Source organism: Salvelinus alpinus, chromosome 8 (genome assembly GCF_045679555.1).
Source record: "Salvelinus alpinus chromosome 8, SLU_Salpinus.1, whole genome shotgun sequence".
Classification (NCBI taxonomy): Eukaryota; Metazoa; Chordata; class Actinopteri; order Salmoniformes; family Salmonidae; genus Salvelinus; species Salvelinus alpinus.
Window position 1 is genome coordinate 56,207,262 of NC_092093.1, and position 21,697 is coordinate 56,228,958.

The window sequence follows — 21,697 nt, forward strand, 5'->3', positions numbered from 1 at the left end:
TTTCTTGTGCTCCTTAAATTCTGTTTGTTGCTTAATGTTTTAAAAGTTTGGAGTTGAGTAATGTCATTGTTGTGTGTGTGGGAGAGAGAGAGTGGCGTGTGTGTTTCTGAGAGGGAGGGAGGGAGGGAGAGAGTGGTGTGTGTGTTTATGAGAGGGAGGGAGGGAGAGAGAGGGATATGTATGTTTATATGAGGGAGGGAGGGGGGGAGAGTGGTGTGTGTGTTTCTGAGAGGAAGGGAGAGAGCACTGTAAGGTAAGGAGGGAAAGTGTGTCTGAAGAATAAAGAAGCTTTCATGCAATTTTCCCTTACTGACAATGACATGCAAATCATGATGCATATATATTCATTCCTCCAGCCAAATGTTTTTTTATTTGTTTTATTTAACCTTTATTTAAATAGGCTAGTCAGATGAGGACAAATTCTTATTTACAATGACGGCCAAACCCGGACGACGCTGGGCCAATTGTGCGCCGCCCTATGGGACTCCTAATCACAGCCGGATGTGATTCAGCCTGGAACACAGGTAGGCCTTTGCAAATATGAGCAAATCAGCCATTCTATGCAGCATTCTATTATACAGTGAACAGTGGGAAGTTAAATTCAATGTGTTGTATTGAGTAGAAGTGTGAATTTCAGTGACAGATTTTTTGAGAACGTTTAGAAAACGGGAACCAGTGTCCAGGGGACATAGCCAACAGGATGCTATGCCACTGATCTTTGATGATTTTATGTGTGTAAATTCACTTGCCACATAATTGTCGCTGTGTTGATTTCTTTCAAGAGAAAATCAACAAACGCTAAAACTCTAGCGCCTTTTTGTCAGTAGATAAAGATACTCCATGGATGTAATGTTGGGTCACATGCAAATATGATCTAATATTAATCAAATTCTCATGAAACCTCACAAATCCTAAGTTTTAGGCAAACAAAATATATTGTTCATCGGTGTGGGTAGTAGTTTCACTTTCTGTCTAATTAGGTATTTTCTGAACGATGTACCTGTCCATTTAGGGTAGTTCCCAACCTTTTTCGGTTACTGTACGACCAACTGAATTTTCCTCTGCCAGAATACTACTGAAGTACCCCCTAGTGCATTTTAACAGTAGGCCTATGGTCTCATGAGTCTTCCCAAGTACCCACTGTGGATAGGCTAAGTACCCCCAGGGGTCCTAGTACCCCTGGTTGGAAGCCACTGATTTAGGGGACACAATTTGGCTCAGGAACACCGCCAGAGATGTTTGTCTATTTTCCTGATCCTCTGTGGGGTAAATTATCAGTATATTCTATGAAAACCAGTGTTTACTTAATTTTGTTAAATAATAGTTGATTTCATGCTTATAAAATGTCTGGAATTCCTGTTTGTAATAGAAAAAAGCAAAACACAGAAGGCCTATTTTAACTTGACTTTATTCTTTATTCTGCTCATGTTACATGGAGAATATAGAAAACTATATCACTATAGTCAGGAGATGTTCAGTAAGGTCCATCCGAGAGCTTCACTCTTCATCATGACATTTCTGACAGAAGATGGATAAAGGTTCAAAGTGAATTAACTATTGTGAACACTAAAAACATTCTTAGAATATTCTGTGGGTCATCAACTATAAATGAAACAATGGGACACCTTGTTTGAGTTTACAGAATACACTACAAACATCATGCATTACACAAACTGTTTACTAGTAAATTAAAGATTTTACAAAAATAATGAAAGAAGCAACGATGTCTAGTGTTTATCTAAGTAAATGTCTAGTATTTATAAGTAAATAAAAATGCGTTGCTTGCCATCACAGTAAGTCACCACCAATAAATATTATGCTTTTGAAAAAACATTTTTTAACCCATGACAGGAAATATTATTCAAATGTATAGAATATAATAGAATAACACTTTATAGGTAGTCGTATGGTTATTGGACATCAAATACTTACAAAGCTATTGATGTTGGGGCCGTCGTCATACATGACAAATGAAAACCAATATCATTATTTTGATGGAAAGAACTGACCTGGGAGCCGACATCACAACTCTTGGCCTCACTCTTCATCCTTTCCTTTCTGTGACAGAGAAGATGGATTGATTATGAGAAAATGGTTTATACTGTGACCTCTGGTTGAAATTTTACAGTTGGGAATTTCAACAGGTATAGTTACTTAGTAACAATTTAACAAATAATTAATGTATTACTTATTTTCTTCAGGAATCAATGGGTGAATATAGAGAATTGAAAAGACCATTAAACAGATTCCCAGATCCCAGACTTTAGCTTTGAAGCTATTTAAGGTTGAGGATTTTGCCATACATTACAAATGGGAATCTGGTTAATTATAACCATTACAACTATGTATATTAAAAAGGTAACTTCACTGACCTTGGAGCCGGAATCACGACTCTTGGCTCTCATCTTGTTAACCTGAGACTCAGCAATATCAGCCCTCTCCTCTGCCTCATCCAGTTCATGCTGAATCTTGCGGAACTTGCCCAAACTGGAATTGGCTTGTTCCTCCTGTGAATAATGTTAAATATGAATGTTAAAAATCCTGTGAATAATGTTAAGTTTCTTGCAAACAACAATTTGAGAATTACAGATTCATCAGTTGGATGATGGAACGTTTTCTACTTACAGCCTCCTCTGAAGTTCTCTTGTAGGATTTGACCTTCAGCTGCAGTTTGTCCACCAGGTCCTGAAGACGGGACAAATTCTTACGGTCTTCCTCAGTCTGTAGCCAAAAAGAAAGGAAAAAATTGTCATTTGTGTGTCTTCAATTTATTCGTAGCATGTTAATAGTGCATTGTCAAATTAAAATATATGATGTACCTGGTAGGTGAGCTCCTTGATGCGTCTCTCATATTTACGGACTCCTTTCACAGCATCACTGCTCCTCCTTTGCTCCATTTCCACTTCACTCTCTAGCTCCCTCACCTAGAAAGACATGATGGATGTTAACACACTACTTCCAATTACGTTGTTATTACACTGCTTTTAATATTAAAGCTAGAAATATGAAAAATGATTTGGAATTAATAGAAGATTATGTAGCTGGGCCTCAGACACTTACTCTGGACTCCAGCTTCTGGATCTGCTTCTTGCCACCTTTCATGGCAATTTGTTCAGCTTCATCCAGGCGGTGCTGCAGGTCCTTGATGGTCTGCTCCATGTTCTTTTTCATGCGCTCCAGATGAGAACTGGTGTCCTGCTCCTTCTTCAGCTCCTCTGCCATCATGGCAGCATCGGTAATGGCCTTTTTGGCCTTTTCCTCAGCGTTTCTGCACTCCTGCACAGCTTCCTCCACTTCATTCTGAAGCTGGGATGTGTCACCTTCTAGCTTCTTCTTCTGGCTCAACAGGCTGGTGTTCTACACATATATATGACAAATTACTTTTAATATAACCTCAACAAGTCTCAAATCGCAGACATTTTAAGGAGAACACAAATTGTTATCTATTACCGTCTTACCTGTGAGTGCAGGAGCTGAACTCTTTCACTAACATCCAGCAGTTCCTGCTCAGCCAGTTTGCGGCCTCTCTCCGTCTGCTCCACCATGGCTCTCAGCTCATCCAGTTCAGCCTGCATCAGGTTGTTGCGTCTCTCTACAATAGCAATGTTCTCCTTCAGGTCATCATTGCCACGAAGAGCATCATCCAGCTGCATTTGAGAATCCTGTAGAGAGAATTGATTTTACTATATTTATTGTTTTACAGTGTGGTTTGGCTTTTTGTGAAGGCACAAGCAATATTTTTAATTCACAATGGTGTGGAAGTATTACCTTCAGATGGGAATGAAGACCCTTAAGTTGCTTCTGGGCCTCTGCTGCCTGCCTGTTAGCCTGGCTGAGCTGGATCTCCATCTCATTGAGATCTCCCTCCATCTTCTTCTTCAGCCTGAGAGCTTCATTCCTGCTGCGAGTCTCTGACTCCAGGGAGCTTTGCAGGGTATCCACCACTCTCTGCTGGTTCCTCTTATTCATCTCCATCTCCTCATCCTTCTCCACTAGCTTCCGTTCAATGTCAGCTTTGACCTGATTGAACTCCAGCTGTGCTCTCATGATCTTGCCCTCCTCATGCTCTAGGGAGCCCTATGAGAACACAGCCACCCATAGTTGAGAATATTTTACAATTCAATTCTGGTACTTTCACTATCAGTAAATGTTTTCTATTCTTACCTCAGCTTCCTCTAGAGCTGACTGTATCTCAGCCTTCTCCTGCTCCAGCTGTTTACGGATCTTCTCCAGCTCATGGATGCTCTTTCCCCCCTCACCAAGTTGCTCAGTCAAGTCAGAAATTTCCTCTGTGGAAAAATATAATTTTACATAAATCTTTTTGTGACAACTGGTAGGGTTGGGCTGTATCCAGATGTTCATACCGGGGTATACGGTATTACCGTTGGTGTATATTTATTTGGCACATCTTAGATAGTTACATTTATAGTATTGAAAATCATAACGTCGGTATTTCAAAATACCCCGGTATACAGTACATATGGAAAAACACCCAAGCCTAATAACTACAATATTTTTGTGATCTCTATAACATATTGATCTTTAATTAACTAAGTTATATAGGCAATAATGCACATGCTCTGACCTTGAAGGTTCTTGTTCTCCCTCTTCATGGTCTCTAGATGATCCAGAGATTCCTCATACGAGTTCTTGAGTTTGAAGAGTTCAGTGCTGAGAGATCTGGCCTCTTTCTGGGAGCTTTCCAGCTCAGTCTGAGACTCTTCAAACTTCTGCTTCCACTCAGCCAGGACCTGGAAACGTAAGTGATTTCAATACGGTATATTATTAGGATAAGATGTACTTTATTGTCCATTAACTTACAGAAGAACGATGCTCACAACCTAAGCCCCCGAGAAAACACGGGCAGAATGCAATGGGTCAGCCGCAGTGCAACTCCCCTGGAGCAATTATAGGGGTGAAGTGCCTTGCTCAAGGGTATGTAGGATGATGACAGCAACCTTCTGGTTGTCGGCTAATTCAACGCCAGATTTTCTCATCTGAGCTGGGATTCTCTAACCACTAGGCTACATGCTGTCCCTATCATGTACTATAATCAATCAAATGTATTTTTAAAGCCCTTCTTACATCAGCTGATGTCACAAAGTGCTGTACAGAAACCCAGCTTAAAACCCCAAACAGCAAGCAATGCAGGTGTAGAAGCACAGTGGCTAGGAAAAACTCCCTAGAAATGCCAGAACATAGGAAGAAACCTAGAGAGGAACCAGGCTATGAGGGGTGGCCAGTCCTCTTCTGGCTGTGCCGGGTGGAGATTATAACAGAACATCGCCAAGATGTTCAAATGTTCATAGATGACCAGCAGGGTCAAATAATAATCACAGTGGTAATGAAGGCTAATAGGACTTGTCTACAATTTATTTTCTTACCTTGTCGAAGTTCCTTTGCTTTTTGTCCAGAGCGGCAGCAGATGCATTAGATCTCTCCACATCCACCATGAGATCTTCAATCTCATTCTGGAGTCTGTGTTTAGTCTTCTCCAGGGAGGAGCATTTAGCATTAACAGCTTCCACAGCTTCCTCTGCATCCTGCAGACGCTGAGCCAGCTTCTTCCTGGATTGACATAGATGAGAAACATTTAAGACATCTGCCTTTTTTCTGTCTGATATTTAATGGTTGTATATCAGGTCATCTATGTATCATCATGTACATTTGTGTGTCACTAATTCAGCCAAGGTTGAATAGCCTTAAAAGTAAGAGAAAGTAAGAAAGAAACCTTGCTTCTTTTTTTTGTCAGCTTCAATATTGCAAATAGATTGTGGCTTCTATCAATGTAATTGTCTGCATACTTTCCAATCCCCCATATATATTTTTTTATAAAGATATATTATTAAATGTATATATTTTTTAAATATGTGTTCGTTTATTATTTTCCCCAAACCCTACCATCCCTCCCCTAATTGGAGTAAACTAATGGACGACAACAACAACACTCTTACTTCCATCTTATACATACTATATACATTTTACAGACGCAGTATATTTTACATGAGTTATCTTTTGTTTGTTTTTAGTCCCATTCTTCAGCTACCCTCAACCCCTCCCATCTATCTCTGAACACCATACAGTTGTGATGTTTCACAAAAGTTCTGAACCTTTCTTTCTATTCTCTTAGTTTCTACAGATTGTAAATTAAAGATAACCATTTTTGCTAAGTGTATTATTATTTTATTGATCGATTGACTATGACTTTTCAGATCACCCAGCAGTGCTATTTGCAGAGTTAACCAGGTAAATGTTGCAATTCTTCAGCCATTTCTGAATCTGTATCCCCCATATATATAAGATTCTATTGGTTACAATACTTTTGTATAATAATTTAAATTAAGCATCCTTACTTTGCATCTTCAAGCTCCTCGGTCTTCTGGATGGCATCAGTTTCATACTTGGTTCTCCACTGAGCCACTTCAGCATTAGCCTTGGACATGCCACGCTGCAGCTCAGACTTGGCCTCCTGCTCCTCCTCATACTGCTCCCTCAGCAGGTCTGAGTCATGGCGAGCAGACTGCACTGCATGGGCAAGTGCGTTCTTTGCCTGGTAAGGACATTTTGTAAAGAATCAAATTATGCCGGAGGTTAAATGAAGTTGATTATTGACACTGCATTTTTTGTATAAATACCTTGACTTCCTCCTCCAGTTGTCTCTTGAGGTCTTCAATCTGCTGAACGTTGGACTGCTTACCTCTGGTCAGTTGGGAGACCAGAGAGTCCTTCTCCTCCAGCTGTCTGGCAAGTTCACCTGTTTTAATGCAATTCTAATTATTTCAAATTATATTACTTATTTGGTTAATAGTTGTTGCTGTTCATGTGAATGTCCAGGTTTTTAGTTTATATACCATTCTCAGTTTGAAGCTTTGCTTTCTGCATGGTGAAATCATTGATGGATCGCTGTCCTTCCTCAGCTTTCGTCCTGTATTCACTCATCTGGTCCTCGAGAGTGCGGCACATTTTCTCCAAGTTTGTCTAAAAACAGATTTGTTTTTTGAATGACAGGACACCTTCACTAGATTCCATCATTAAAAAGCATGTACCGATAATGCATTTTATGATTGCTCAGTGATACCACATACCTTGGACTTGACAATCTGCTCCATGTTGGAGACCACATCATCCAACTCCAGCCTGAGCTCACTCTTCTCCTTCTCCAGCTTCTGCTTCACTCTCTGAAGGTTGTCAATCTGCTCTCCCAGGTCAGCCACACTGTCCGCATTTTTCTTCCTCAGAGTGGCAGCTGTAGCCTCATGCTGCAGAGTAGCCTCTTCAAGGTCTCTGCGCACCTTCTGGAACTCAGCCTCCCTCTTCTTGTTCATCTCAATCTGGGCAGCAGTGGCTCCACCTGCCTCCTCCAGTCTCTCACTGATCTCTTCCAGCTCTCTGGACAAGTCTGCCCTCTGTTTTTCCACCTTGGCACGGGCAGCTCTCTCAGCCTCAAGCTCTTCCTCCAGCTCTTCAATGCGGGCCTGAAATGGTTGGAATTCAAATGTTTTGGTAAGAACAAAACATAAACAAGTGTAACAAAAAGATGACCTTTTCAACAATACTATTAAAATACCTGCAGCTCCTTCAGTTTCTTCTGGAGTTGGGCACTCATGGCCTGCTCATCCTCAATCTTGCTGTTGAGTTGGCTCGTCTCAAAGTCCTTCCTGATAAGTAAAGCACACATTTTAGAGCTTTCTGTAAAGGAATTATTCATTAGATTTTGTGGGTTGTGATCTTACTTCTTCATTCTCTCCTCTAGTTGCTGCTTGTCGTTCTCCAGGTCCATTAGGCTCTCCTGGGTCAACTTCAAGTCTCCTTCCAGCTTTCTCTTGGCTCTCTCAAGGTCCATTCTCACCTTCTTCTCTTGCTCCAGAGACCCTTCAAGCTGATAAAGGATATATCAAACAATATTCTATTGTAGCCTATTTTAGAATATTACTTACTTTGTTGTCATTTTTTATTTCCTATTTGGTACTCACATCATCAACTTGCTGTTCCAGTTTGGCTTTGGCCTTGGTCAGCGTGTTGACCTTGTCCTCCTCACTCTGCAGGTCATCCAATGTTTGCTGATGAGCCTCCTGCAGAGCCTTCTTCTCCTTGGTCAGCTTGGCAATGATTTCGTCCAGAGCTGCCATCTCTTCAGTCAGGTTTTTAACCTAAGGAAACAATGTCATTACGCTTTCATCCAAAACAATCAATTGGAGTTTTAACAATGAATGAAGAACAACTTTTACCTTGTTCTCTGTGGCATGCTTTTCCTTCTCCACTTTAGCCAGAGTGAGCTCCAGATCATCAATGTCCTTCTTGAGTTCTGAGCACTCATCTTCCAGCTTCCTCTTCTTAGCAGTCAGCTCTGAATTCATCTCCTCCTCATCCTCCAGTCTTTCTGTCAGCTCTTTGGCTTTGGCCTCAAGCTGGATTTTGCTCTTGATCAGACCCTCGCATCTCTCTTCAGCATCACCAATAGTGTCTTCTGACTGTCAATGTGTCAATATATTGTAAGTATATCAAATTCTCCAAAGCTCAGAAGTTTGTTTGGTGGCAAAATATTTGGAGACTACAAATGCTCCACTGATTGTACATACCTATTTAGCAAATCATGTCTCCTCTTTCTCTGTTTTTACATTTCTCTAGTTAACTAAGGCAATTTTGACAAAGGATGTGAGTGCAGAAACGTAACTGTAGTGCAGTTAAAGTTACTCACAGTTTGGACAGCTATCTGCAGGTCATTCTTCTCTTGGATAAGGGAGACCATCTTCTCTTCCAGCTCCTTTCTACGGGCTTCACTTTTAGCATAAGCCTCTTTAAGCTTCAGGAATTCTTCCTTCATGTTGGCCATCTCCTTCTCAGTCTCTGCTGACTTCAGCAGTGGTTTGATCTTAAAGAACATCTTCATCCAGGGCCAATTCTTGACACCCATGAAGGCACGAATGTTCCATTGGATCACAAGCAAGGCATCCCTGTGAAATGGAATAGAAGTAGCTTTTTATACACCCTTTTCCACCTCCACCATATTGTCTGCAGAAGTTGTATCTATTCTTATTCCAACCTGCGGTCAACGATTTTCTGGAACTCAATTCTGGCGAGAAGACCACGTGATCGGGCCTGCATGCCAGTGATGATGAGAGCGAGACGGTCATCTCTCATCTCCTCAAGGGTACCCAGGAGACCAGCCTTGAAGAACACCTAATGATACACAAAGGCCATAATGTGGTGGTTGGATCGTCTTGTATTTGTACGAATGTATTTTTCTGCCAGTTGACCATAAATAACTTGAATGTGGTATCCCAGATTTATAAAACTTAGTAGTCATGTTTAGATTGCTAATTTCCTGACTCTGCGAAAATGGCACAAATTTACCACAAGTTGGCCCTGTAATGTGCAATTCATTTTACAACTTCTGTCCCCGCATGACTGAGAGTAAAAAAAAAAAATGGGCGCGTTTTTTAAAAACATGTACAGAAAGTCTATCTCAAACAGTATGGCCACAATGCTTTTAATATCTTATATATTGCCAGATATGGATCTACTACATGGTAAATATTTGTATCTCTTGACTTGATCCATTTCCCCTAGAGACAGATGATATGTAGTAAGCATGATCAGTGGTATATCATCAGTTATTTCAAGAGGCATTTCTCAGGTTAACCTAGTGGTAATATACTGCTTGGACCCCGTAATTGCTGCAGGTCCAACAGGTCTTATTGCTTTTCATCTATTTAGGGAACGTACCTTAGTGTGTCCTAATCTGTACTGGGTGTGGTCAATGTCCAGAGAGCCCAGCAGTTTTTCTGCTGCCTTCATGTTGTCAATGAACTGACCCTCAGGGATAGCATTTGGATTGAGGATGCGGTATCTGAATTTAAAGCAGAAAGCAATTATCTTCAAAAATGGAACACCTGAATAGGTAAACAGTTGAATTTATGCATAATAAAAGCATAATCATTTGTACCTTTGTTTGAAGTCAGCATACAGGATCCTGTTGGGGAAGCCCTTTCTGCAGATCCTGATGCCTTCCAGCACACCGTTACAGCGCAGCTGGTGCATGACCAGAGGATTCTCCATGGCCCCAGGAGTCTTGGTCTCGTTGGGAATGAGACAACGCACAAAGTGGGGGTGAGTAGACCTCAAGTTGGTCATGAGTTTACCCAAGTTCTCCTGTAAGTACGACAAATGTAGAATTTTCCATAAATGACTCCCAGTACCTCACGAGTCATAACGGCATTTAATGCTAACATGCCAATCCACAACAAACTGACATGTCAAATTTAGCACAAATATAATACATTTGTTATTTTCTGCCATTTGAAAACATCAGAAGTATATTGATTTAAAGTCAGATTTACCCTGTGCAATGCAGACACAGTCTGGAAGGAAGAGCCTTTCTTCTTCTTTCCTCCAGCCGCTTTTTCTTCAGCACCTGGATAATAATGATATCAATTAAATATATTATTGTCATGTACATTTGTATTTATTTTAGTGGTTTGTAGTCTTTGCCGATTAAAAACACATAGTACCTCCTTCTGCTCCAGCATAGCTCACAAAGAGGTTAGCCAGGAACTTAAGACTTGACTTCTGGAACAGTCCGACCACAGTCTCATTCAGCGGGTCCTTGTTCTTCACCAGCCAGTTACCAATGTTGTAGTCAACAATGCCAGCATAGTGAACCAGGGAGAAATGGGCCTCTGGTCTACCCTTAATAATCCTAGGCTTCTGGAAGCATGCATTTTTGCCCAGATGGTTCTCATACAGCTTAGCTTTGAATGTAGAATCACTGGCCTTGGGGAACATGCACTCCTCTTCAAGGATGGACATGATACCCATGGGCTGAAAGGGGAAAATGAATGAAAATAAATGAATACTAAGGCAAAAGCATAGTGAATAAATATGAGAAATAGTTGTTGAACACATTTAGGAAGATTGCCCTTGTGATGTTTGAAATCAGATTCAATCATATAAATTAAACTACTGCGAAACTGAAGACACCAACCCTTTCAATGAGGTCAATGCAGGCAGCCAAGTCCATGCCGAAGTCAATGAACTCCCAGACGATGCCCTCTTTCTTATACTCTTCCTGCTCCAGCACAAACATGTGGTGGTTGAAGAACTGCTGCAGCTTCTCATTAGTGAAGTTGATGCACAGCTGCTCAAAGGTGTTGAACTGAAATAGAAGTTTACAGTTACTTTATTTTGTCAGCTGTAATGTTTTAGATGAATCGTTTTATGACGTGTCCTATTTATAAAATGTACATCAAACACTCACATCAAAGATCTCAAAGCCGGCAATGTCCAGCACACCAATGTAGTGCTGGCGAGCGTTCTTTGTGTCCAGAGTAAGGTTGATTCTTATCACCATCCAGAGGAACATGTTCTCGTAAATTTTCTTTGCCAGTGCACCAATGGAGTAGTACACCTACAAAATATTGAGAAAATAATTTGCCAAACGTAGGCTCCACATAAACGCATAGGGACAGTTTCCCAGACACAGATCAGGCCCTGGACTAAAAAGCATCGTCAATGGGGAATCACAGGCATGAAAATATTAGAAACTCTAAACAGAAGTTTTATGCTCAAAATTATTATCTCCTGGAAATGTACAACTTTCTTGAGACTCACCTGGTCGACACTCTGACCTTTGGTGACCCATTCATTTCCTACTTTGACCCTTGGGTGACACAGCCCCTTGACCAGGTCAGCAGAGTTCAGGCCCATCAGATATGCGGCTTTGTCAATATCTGGAAAGGCAAAGTTTTATGGTTGGAGGAGGCAATCTGACCGTCAGATTTTTCAGACATTACTTTATGTTAAAGTGAGAGGTTTTTAATCAGTGCTCACCCTCAGTGCCATCTGCCTCTGCTTGCTCCTCCCGCTGCTTATTCTTGAACTTCAGGTTGCCGTAGTGCATGATGGCCCCAGTCAGCTTATAAATGCCATTAATCTCTTCTTGGGAGAATCCAAGCACATTAAAGGCATCCTAGTTTCGAAATAAAAGCCATTGTTTTGAATTGGAGAGAGAGAGTTGGATACAAGTGGAATAAATCAAAATCAAATCACATTTTATTTGTCACATGCCCTGAATACAACCTTGCAGTGAAATGCTTACTTACAAGCACATACAGTGTTCATGAACATATTTTACTCACATCAGTAGCCATTAGCTCATCTGCATCATTAATGGAAGTTACAGCAATCTCTCCTTGGGAGATGAAGGCGTAGTCATAGGGATTGCTGGTGATGAGTAGCATCTCTGAAAATAATCGAACAGCACAGTTTGATTTGTGTTCAGGCTGGTGTATAGGCCATAACATAATATAGTGTAAGGGCCCCCCCTCCCGACCAGGGCGCACCCCACAGTTTGGGAACCGCTGGTCTAAGATCCCTCCCAATGTGTTATCCAATGTCATTTTAGAAAAAGGCTCAGTGTCGTTGTCCTCACAAGGATTTTGATAAACAAAATCTCTTTCTCTGAGCAATTTAATTAGTATAAAATGTATATAATTTTTAAAAAATGCACAGTATTTGTATTATTTATTTTATACAGTATTTGTTTTGCTCATCTTTATCATGGGATCCAATAAATCTGTAATCAGAAGTTCTCAGTTGAGTTCAGAATTAGACCTTAACCCTGCTCAGTAGTGTTTGATGATTTAATACTCACCCAGCAGTTCTGGTTTCTTTTGGGACAGGATCTGGTAGAAGATGTGATAGTCTCTCTCAGCCTTGAGCTGGAAAGTTACACGTGACTTCTCCAGAAGATCTGATCAGTATTGAAAAGTGCTTTTGGTATTAATTTGTTTCCTGTCAAAGAGATCTGTTCAATTCTGAGCAAATATACTATTGTACTCACAAGTCTCAATGTCAGCAGACGAAAGCTTCCCAGTGACTCCAAAATGAATTCGGATGAATTTACCCTGTAAATTATTGTCAAAGCAGAAATGAATGAGCACACCAGATCTGGGTTCAAGTAGTATTTGTTTTCTTTTTGAATAGGTGTGCTTGATTGAGCTTGCGTGGTGTAATGGAACTGATGGAATAGTCCCAGAAGTTTAAATCACACCTTTCACACTCTAGGCAGGCTCGATCAAACACAAAGTATTTGAAAGAAACAAAGAACAAATTGTATTTAAACCCAGGTCTGTTGCACACATACAGTCCCAAAGGGAAGATTAGCTGATGGACCCAAAGAAGATTGAATTGGAGAATCGCTTTTTGGATCGGGGCTACAGCGTTCAGGTCCTGAAAGATGCAGGTATAAGGGCTGGATTACTTGACAGAGAGAACTTGTTACGAAGAGGAGTGCCTCGTGATACATCAGAGAGAGTGTATTTTGTTACAAAATACAGCACTGAAGCAGAGAACATTAAAAGAATCATTAAAAATAATTGGGGAATCATCCAAAGTGATACGCTACTACGCCAAGTCTTTCCTGAACCACCAGTCATAAGCTTTAAGAGATGTCCTACCCTAAATGACAAATTAGTCCACAGTTATCTTCCGGGTGACTCTCAAAAAACTTGGCTTGACCACAAACCCAAGGGCTCTTTTAAATGTTACCAGTGCAACCATTGCAGTAATATTGCACAGAAAAAGTATTTTGTTGACACATTACATTTTTACATTTAAGTCATTTAGCAGACGCTCTTATCCAGAGCGACTTACAAATTGGTGCATTCACCTTATGATATCCAGTGGAACAACCACTTTACAATAGTGCATCTAACTCTTTTAAGGGGGGGGGGTTAGAAGGATTACTTTATCCTATCCTAGGTATTCCTTAAAGAGGTGGGGTTTCAGGTGTCTCCGGAAGGTGGTGATTGACTCCGCTGACCTGGCGTCGTGAGGGAGTTTGTTCCACCATTGGGGTGCCAGAGCAGCGAACAGTTTTGACTGGGCTGAGCGGGAACTGTACTTCCTCAGAGGTAGGGAGGCGAGCAGGCCAGAGGTGGATGAACGCAGTGCCCTTGTTTGGGTGTAGGGCCTGATCAGAGCCTGAAGGTACGGAGGTGCCGTTCCCCTCACAGCTCCGTAGGCAAGCACCATGGTCTTGTAGCGGATGCGAGCTTCAACTGGAAGCCAGTGGAGAGAGCGGAGGAGCGGGGTGACGTGAGAGAACTTGGGAAAGTTGAACACCAGACGGGCTGCGGCGTTCTGGATGAGTTGTAGGGGTTTAATGGCACAGGCAGGGAGCCCAGCCAACAGCGAGTTGCAGTAATCCAGACGGGAGATGACAAGTGCCTGGATTAGGACCTGCGCCGCTTCCTGCGTGAGGCAGGGTCGTACTCTGCGAATGTTGTAGAGCATGAACCTACAGGAACGGGTCACCGCCTTGATGTTAGTTGAGAACGACAGGGTGTTGTCCAGGATCACGCCAAGGTTCTTAGCACTCTGGGAGGAGGACACAATGGAGTTGTCAACCGTGATGGCGAGATCATGGAACGGGCAGTCCTTCCCCGGGAGGAAGAGCAGCTCCGTCTTGCCGAGGTTCAGCTTGAGGTGGTGATCCGTCATCCACACTGATATGTCTGCCAGACATGCAGAGATGCGATTCACCACCTGGTTATCAGAGGGGGGAAAGGAGAAGATTAATTGTGTGTCGTCTGCATAGCAATGATAGGAGAGACCATGTGAGGATATGACAGAGCCAAGTGACTTGGTGTATAGCGAGAATAGGAGAGGGCCTAGAACAGAGCCCTGGGGGACACCAGTGGTGAGAGCACGTGGTGCGGAGACAGATTCTCGCCACGCCACCTGGTAGGAGCGACCTGTCAGGTAGGACGCAATCCAAGCGTGGGCCGCGCCGGAGATGCCCAGCTCGGAGAGGGTGGAGAGGAGGATCTGATGGTTCACAGTATCAAAGGCAGCCGATAGGTCTAGAAGGATGAGAGCAGAGGAGAGAGAGTTAGCTTTAGCAGTGCGGAGCGCCTCCGTGACACAGAGAAGAGCAGTCTCAGTTGAATGACTAGTCTTGAAACCTGACTGATTTGGATCAAGAAGGTCATTCTGAGAGAGATAGCAGGAGAGCTGGCCAAGGACGGCACGTTCAAGAGTTTTGGAGAGAAAAGAAAGAAGGGATACTGGTCTGTAGTTGTTGACATCGGAGGGATCGAGTGTAGGTTTTTTCAGAAGGGGTGCAACTCTCGCTCTCTTGAAGACGGAAGGGACGTAGCCAGCGGTCAAGGATGAGTTGATGAGCGAGGTGAGGTAAGGGAGAAGGTCTCCGGAAATGGTCTGGAGAAGAGAGGAGGGGATAGGGTCAAGCGGGCAGGTTGTTGGGCGGCCGGCCGTCACAAGACGCGAGATTTCATCTGGAGAGAGAGAGGAGAAAGAGGTCAAAGCACAGGGTAGGGCAGTGTGAGCAGAACCAGCGGTGTCGTTTGACTTAGCAAACGAGGATCGGATGTCGTCGACCTTCTTTTCAAAATGGTTGACGAAGTCATCAGCAGAGAGGGAGGAGGGGGGAGGAGGGGGAGGAGGAGAAGGTGGCAAAGAGCTTCCTAGGGTTAGAGGCAGATGCTTGGAATTTAGAGTGGTAGAAATTGGCTTTAGCAGCAGAGACAGAAGAGGAGAATGTAGAGAGGAGGGAGTGAAAGGATGCCAGGTCCGCAGGGAGGCGAGTTTTTCTCCATTTCCGCTCGGCTGCCCGGAGCCCTGTTCTGTGAGCTCGCAATGAGTCGTCGAGCCACGGAGCAGGAGGGGAGGACCGAGCCGGCCTGGAGGATAGGGGACATAGAGAGTCAAAGGATGCAGAAAGGGAGGAGAGGAGGGTTGAGGAGGCAGAATCAGGAGATAGGTTGGAGAAGGTTTGAGCAGAGGGAAGAGATGATAGGATGGAAGAGGAGAGAGTAGCGGGGGAGAGAGAGCGAAGGTTGGGACGGCGCGATACCATCCGAGTAGGGGCAGTGTGGGAAGTGTTGGATGAGAGCGAGAGGGAAAAGGATACAAGGTAGTGGTCGGAGACTTGGAGGGGAGTTGCAATGAGATTAGTGGAAGAACAGCATCTAGTAAAGATGAGGTCAAGCGTATTGCCTGCCTTGTGAGTAGGGGGGGAAGGTGAGAGGGTGAGGTCAAAAGAGGAGAGGAGTGGAAAGAAGGAGGCAGAGAGGAATGAGTCAAAGGTAGACGTGGGGAGGTTAAAGTCACCCAGAACTGTGAGAGGTGAGCCATCCTCAGGAAAGGAACTTATCAGGGCGTCAAGCTCATTGATGAACTCTCCAAGGGAACCTGGAGGGCGATAAATGATAAGGATGTTAAGCTTGAAAGGGCTGGTAACTGTGACAGCATGGAATTCAAAGGAGGCGATAGACAGATGGGTCAGGGGAGAAAGAGAGAATGTCCACTTGGGAGAGATGAGGATCCCAGTGCCACCACCCCGCTGACCAGAAGCTCTCGGGGTGTGCGAGAACACGTGGGCAGACGAGGAGAGAGCAGTAGGAGTAGCAGTGTTATCAGTGGTAATCCATGTTTCCGTCAGTGCCAAGAAGTCGAGGGACTGGAGGGAAGCATAGGCTGAGATGAACTCTGCCTTGTTGGCCGCAGATCGGCAGTTCCAGAGGCTGCCTGAGACCTGGAACTCCACGTGGGTCGTGCGCGCTGGGACCACCAGGTTAGAGTAGCAGCGGCCACGCGGTGTGAAGCGTTTGTATGGTCTGTGCAGAGAGGAGAGAACAGGGATAGACAGACACATAGTTGACAGGCTACAGAAGAGGCTACGCTAATGCAAAGGAGATTGGAATGACAAGTGGACTACACGTCTCGAATGTTCAGAAAGTTAAGCTTACGTTGCAAAAAATCTTATTGACTAAAATGATATAGTACTGCTGGCTGGTGAAATAGGCTAGCTAGCAGTGGCTGCGTTGTTGACTTTGTTTGAAAGTGTAGCTGGCTAGGTAACCTCTAACTGGCTAGGTAACCTCGACAATTACTCTAGACTACACAATTATCTTGGATACAAAGACGGCTATGTAGCCAGCTAAGATCAAACAAATCAAACTGTTGTACTGTAATGAAATGAAATGTAATACTACCTGTAATACTACCTGTGGAGCAAAGCGGAATGCAACTACTCGCTCCAAACCAAACCGGAAGTGCGTATCGTAGAGGGAGAGGCAATAGAAGTGTTGTTTCTTGTATTATTGTCTTTTGTGTCTTTAGAGGACTGCTTCACCTTAATGTCCCCTTTCCCTTTTCTTCTGTCCTTATTTTGTCCCACTTTGTCCCTTCTTTGTCCCTTCTTCTCTTCTGCCAACTAGACACTCCTTGTTAGCTAGCTAGCTTCTTTCAGGAATGTCCCTAGCAACTGCCTAGCAACATTTAAACAACTTAGCTAGCTAAGAAAACGGTATAATTTTATGAAAAATTGTTACTTTTTCAAAAGCCTTTCTTCTTTGTTTGCTGCTTGTTTGGTCTCCTATTCAGTTTGCAGTTTTCTTTAGATTTTTTTCGATGTACTTTACTCTAAAAAAACATTTAAATTTCAATATTTGTAGGAGCTCATCTTTTCAGCTGCTGCTGCTTAATTTGGAACTCACACTGACACAGCTTCTAAAATGGAGTATTACCTCAAGCATTTTATTAACTGCAAAACCACTCATGTCATCTATAGACTGGAATGTCCACAGTGCAAGGTGTTCTACATTGGACGGACAAAGAGACGCCTTCAAGATCGCTTGGCGGAACACAAGTACGCCATACGGGTAGGCAATGAAGACTACCCCATGGCAAGGCACTACAAGTCCTTACACCATGGTAACCCTGCCTCCCTACAAGCTATGGGTATTGATCATGTTCCGGCCTCTATTAGAAAAGGGGACCGTCTTAAACAGTTAAACCAAAGGGAAAGTTTTTGGATTTACAAACTACAGGCCACTAAGTACCCTGGTTTAAATGAAGATATGGATTTCTCACCCTTCCTGTAGGGTCGTGATGGATCCATTTGCTGACATTTTGCTCAATTGCCCTCTAGCTATGTTTGGACTGTTGTTCATGTTTTGCTGTGGTCTGGAGTACTGTGGAATATATTGCTTTCTTGTTCTGGACACTTCTCCCAGTCATGGTTAGGGTTGGAACTGCCTCTCTGGGTGTTCTGATGCTTCTAGCTTGGAGTTGTATGCTCATGATAACATAGCTACAGTATTTCACCTTTTCATGTGTATATTATTGCTTACTAGGTGTGTCCAATTTGGTAACCACTCCCTCTTCTAATTAGGGCTAATTGGAAAAGCCTTTCAAAAGAGGACATTGTATTCTTCTTTTTCTGTACTCCCTGACGAAGGCCATGCAGCCGAAACGCGTCGGTTTTTAAACAACTTTGTTTCTATTGAACATGCCATACTAATAAAGGCATTTTAATTAATTATATGAAGAGTGCCTTGGTCCTCCTTTCTTTTTGAAGATTAGCTGACATCATGACATCAACTAATGGGGATCCTAATAAAAAATGTATCCTAATAAAATTCAAATACAGAAGATAGTGGATCAGATGAACATTTATGATAAGATTTGAATGGTCTTTGACTGCAAACAAAGACCAAACTTACGAATCGAGAGGAGTTGTCATTCCTGATGGTCTTGGCATTACCAAAAGCCTCCAGGGCAGGATTGGCCTGGATGATTTGATCCTCCAGCGTCCCCTAGAAACCAACATCCATACAGTGTGAAAATGCTGCAATGAACACCAAATACTCCATGAATAAAAATGGATTTGGTCAACATATGCTCATCCAGCCATGAAGAATGTTTCATTTGGGATCGATAATGATGAACATTTGCATTCTATTTACCTTTTTTTCTTCTGCAGCGCTTTTCTTTCCGCCGACAGCAGCAATGCTGGCAAAGTACTGGATGACCCTCTTGGTGTTCACAGTCTTTCCAGCACCGGATTCTCCACTGGGATTGAAATATAAATGTTGATGTCTCAGAATTTATCTTAATCTTAAATAGCCTCAAATCAATATAACCTTTGGTTGATGTACTTACGTGATAAGAACAGACTGATTTTCCCTGTCTGTTGAAAGAGAAGTATCAGTAAATGTGTCATTACACAAAAATCTTTTGATATGCCAATGTAGATGAAAAGGAAAAGTTATATTTTACCTGACAACATGTACTGGTAGGCATTGTCAGAGATGGAGAAGATGTGAGGAGGAGCTTCTGTCCTCTTCTTGCCTCTGTATGCATTGACAACAGACTGATCATACACTGGCAGCCACTTGTAGGGGTTGACAGTGACACAGAACAGCCCTGAGTAGGTCTGTGGAAGACGAGGGAGATGCAGATTTAGTTTCATTTGAATGAATGTTTGATTTAATGGCGATATTAGCAGGCAGGCATGACTTACGTAGATCATCCAGGCTGCGTAACGCTCTTTGAGGTTAAACAGCACAGCAGGCTCGTGCAGGAAGGTGAACATCGCCATGTCCTCAATTTTATCAAACTTTGGCGGGTTCTGGGGGTGAACGTCATCCTCCTTCACAGTAACAGTCTGAAAGATGGGCAAATTAAATGATTTTGTTTCATTTTCACGGTGTAGACGTATTCACTTTTGAGACAAATCCAATCTTGAGATTGCACACAATGTTGAATTTTCACAAATCAACCATTTACATGTAATGCCTGATTTGCTTAAAAGTTAAAGATCTCAAGTCAGGATTCTGCTCTTTGTTATCTCTTGTGAGAAGAATGTTTATAGTCAACAGTAAAGCACATAACTTATATCAGTTTATAACTAACTGTTCATCAATCATAGAGTTATCCTAGTAGAAAATGTATTATCTTGTGATTTTCTCCAGGTCATATATTTTCAGAAATGCTTTTCACCAAAATATTTACCTTTCCAAACTCAGTATCAACGGTGACTTTAGCCCCATCTCTGCTGGTGATTGTGGCCTTGACGTACTCAACCTCAGGGTCTGGCACATAGCACTCTCTCTTTATGTCAAAGGGTCTAGTCTGGCATTCCATGCGCTCCTTGTCTGACTTACGCAGATAGGAAGCTGCGCCGCCAAACTCTGCCATCAACGCGTCCCCCATTCTTAAACCTGTGCAGGCAGGAAAAGAGCATTGAACACATACATATGTATATATTACACACAGTACCAGGTTTGAGTTGGAATAATATCATGTATTTGTTGTGGATATGTATGTATTTGTGTATGTATTATTAGGTTACATTTGCTAAACTACAGATTTACATGTGGCTGTCTTCTCACTGTTGCCAAGGTTTGTTGTATGTTAGGATTCTCATAACAAACTGTTCTCAAACTTAAAGCTGCAATATGTCACTTTTTGTGCGACCCAACCAAATTAACATAGAAATATGTGTTATAGATATGTCGTGATCATTGAAAGCCAGGCTAGGAAGCGGTATATCTGTTCTATATGCGCTATTTCTATGCTTCCTGTTCTTAAGTTTAGTTTTTGTGTATTTTACTTTCGGTTTTGTACAACAGCTTCAAAAAGCTGAAAATATAAATATTTGTGGTTATGTAAAAGTTATTTCACATCGTTTTAGAAGGTACAATGATTCTCTACACTATACTTGTAAATTAGCCTTAATACTTAAGTTATTATTTAAATTGGTCCCAAAAATGTTACCCACAAAGACCTAAATCAATTGAAATATTAGTTTCACTGTATGTATATACTGTTTATATGAGTAGTATTCTGTAGCATGGCAGACCAATAGAACTTTTAAATAATAGCTTAAAAAATCATGTCGAGGCAGAACACCAGTAGGCTACCAGATTTAGAATCCTAGATTGATAAGACTTTATCTGAACAATATGAAGGTCAGCAAACCAATAGCACATTGAAAATAAACCAAAACATGTGAGGTTCACAGCAGACCAAAAGTAGCTAGGTCCACTGTAGCTCAAATCTACAGCTTGTGTTAGTGATGACACTGACTACATGTAATTACTGTACGGGAAAGACGTATTATGCATCATATACAAGTTGACTAGATTGAGTACAGACCAAAATATAAAAATGGCATTAGAATAAGAATTTGTTAATAGTTTTCATGAAACACATTAAAAGACTTCACACAAACCACTAGGAGGCATGTTGTAGAACCTCTTTTAGAGGATTATGATTCTTACCTGTTGTTGGTCACACCTTGGATACGTTGGAAAGGATCTCTACTGAGAATGAAATAGACAAATATAAAGACCAATATCAATCAACTTGCCAGTTTAAATGTGGTAATGACTATTGTTAGGTCCTGTGATGATAATATTTGCCCTCCTCAGCAGACTGCCTCTATATGCTTACCTTCAGGATGTCCAGTGCCTTGTGTCTCCCCTGGTCTGTCTCCCCTGGTCTCCATCACTCTTTATAGAGTGTTGATCAGCCCTATATGGAGATGGGCCATGTCAGGACAAGAATTAGACTGATTATTTCAAAAGATCTGTATTTGGGGCTAGAGGTGTATACCTCTTTTGACCTATCAGGCTCGTTCTAACAACAGGCTATTCCAGGGTGGACAGAGGAGGGGAGAAATTGGCTGCATTGAAAGCCCACTTGATCATAGGGCAGTCTCAAGCACTGTAGTTATCTAAAAATGCCAAGCATGTATATTTGACCAATGGGAATTAATCCAATTATATATTTTAACGTGCAATGACACAAAGTAAGTTAGTTCCAAAAACAGTTTGAAACCATAAGTAATGTATGTCCATTATTTGTTAAGAAATACCCGGTTATG

The 21,697-nt window shown here is 42.1% G+C and overlaps 1 protein-coding gene across 2 annotated transcripts; it reads right to left on the bottom strand.

Annotated features, from left to right (window-relative positions):
• Nucleotides 1–1,391: 1,391 nt before the first annotated feature.
• LOC139583306 (myosin-6-like) lies at nucleotides 1,392–21,338 on the bottom strand. 2 transcript variants are annotated; one of them, XM_071414232.1, is made up of 40 exons: nucleotides 21,265–21,338; nucleotides 21,093–21,134; nucleotides 19,822–20,030; nucleotides 19,331–19,474; nucleotides 19,087–19,243; nucleotides 18,970–18,997; nucleotides 18,774–18,879; nucleotides 18,531–18,623; nucleotides 12,842–12,905; nucleotides 12,653–12,751; nucleotides 12,138–12,241; nucleotides 11,830–11,968; nucleotides 11,611–11,729; nucleotides 11,258–11,407; nucleotides 10,985–11,155; nucleotides 10,512–10,821; nucleotides 10,341–10,414; nucleotides 9,947–10,152; nucleotides 9,727–9,850; nucleotides 9,044–9,180; nucleotides 8,699–8,954; nucleotides 8,229–8,471; nucleotides 7,974–8,150; nucleotides 7,734–7,879; nucleotides 7,568–7,658; nucleotides 7,086–7,475; nucleotides 6,852–6,978; nucleotides 6,636–6,754; nucleotides 6,354–6,550; nucleotides 5,385–5,568; nucleotides 4,586–4,751; nucleotides 4,165–4,289; nucleotides 3,769–4,077; nucleotides 3,459–3,662; nucleotides 3,061–3,357; nucleotides 2,820–2,924; nucleotides 2,626–2,721; nucleotides 2,373–2,507; nucleotides 2,010–2,058; nucleotides 1,392–1,518 (listed from the first exon to the last, which is right to left on the bottom strand). In XM_071414232.1, exons 3-39 carry the CDS (start codon nucleotides 20,020–20,022, stop codon nucleotides 2,038–2,040), a joined length of 5,814 nt encoding a protein of 1,937 aa, XP_071270333.1. In that variant the 5' UTR covers nucleotides 20,023–20,030; nucleotides 21,093–21,134; nucleotides 21,265–21,338; the 3' UTR covers nucleotides 1,392–1,518; nucleotides 2,010–2,037. The 2 variants fall into 2 exon arrangements, with proteins under 2 accessions (XP_071270333.1, XP_071270334.1); XM_071414233.1 differs by having other exon boundaries at nucleotides 21,093–21,131; nucleotides 21,265–21,318.
• Between the last annotated feature and the right edge of the window lie 359 nt (nucleotides 21,339–21,697).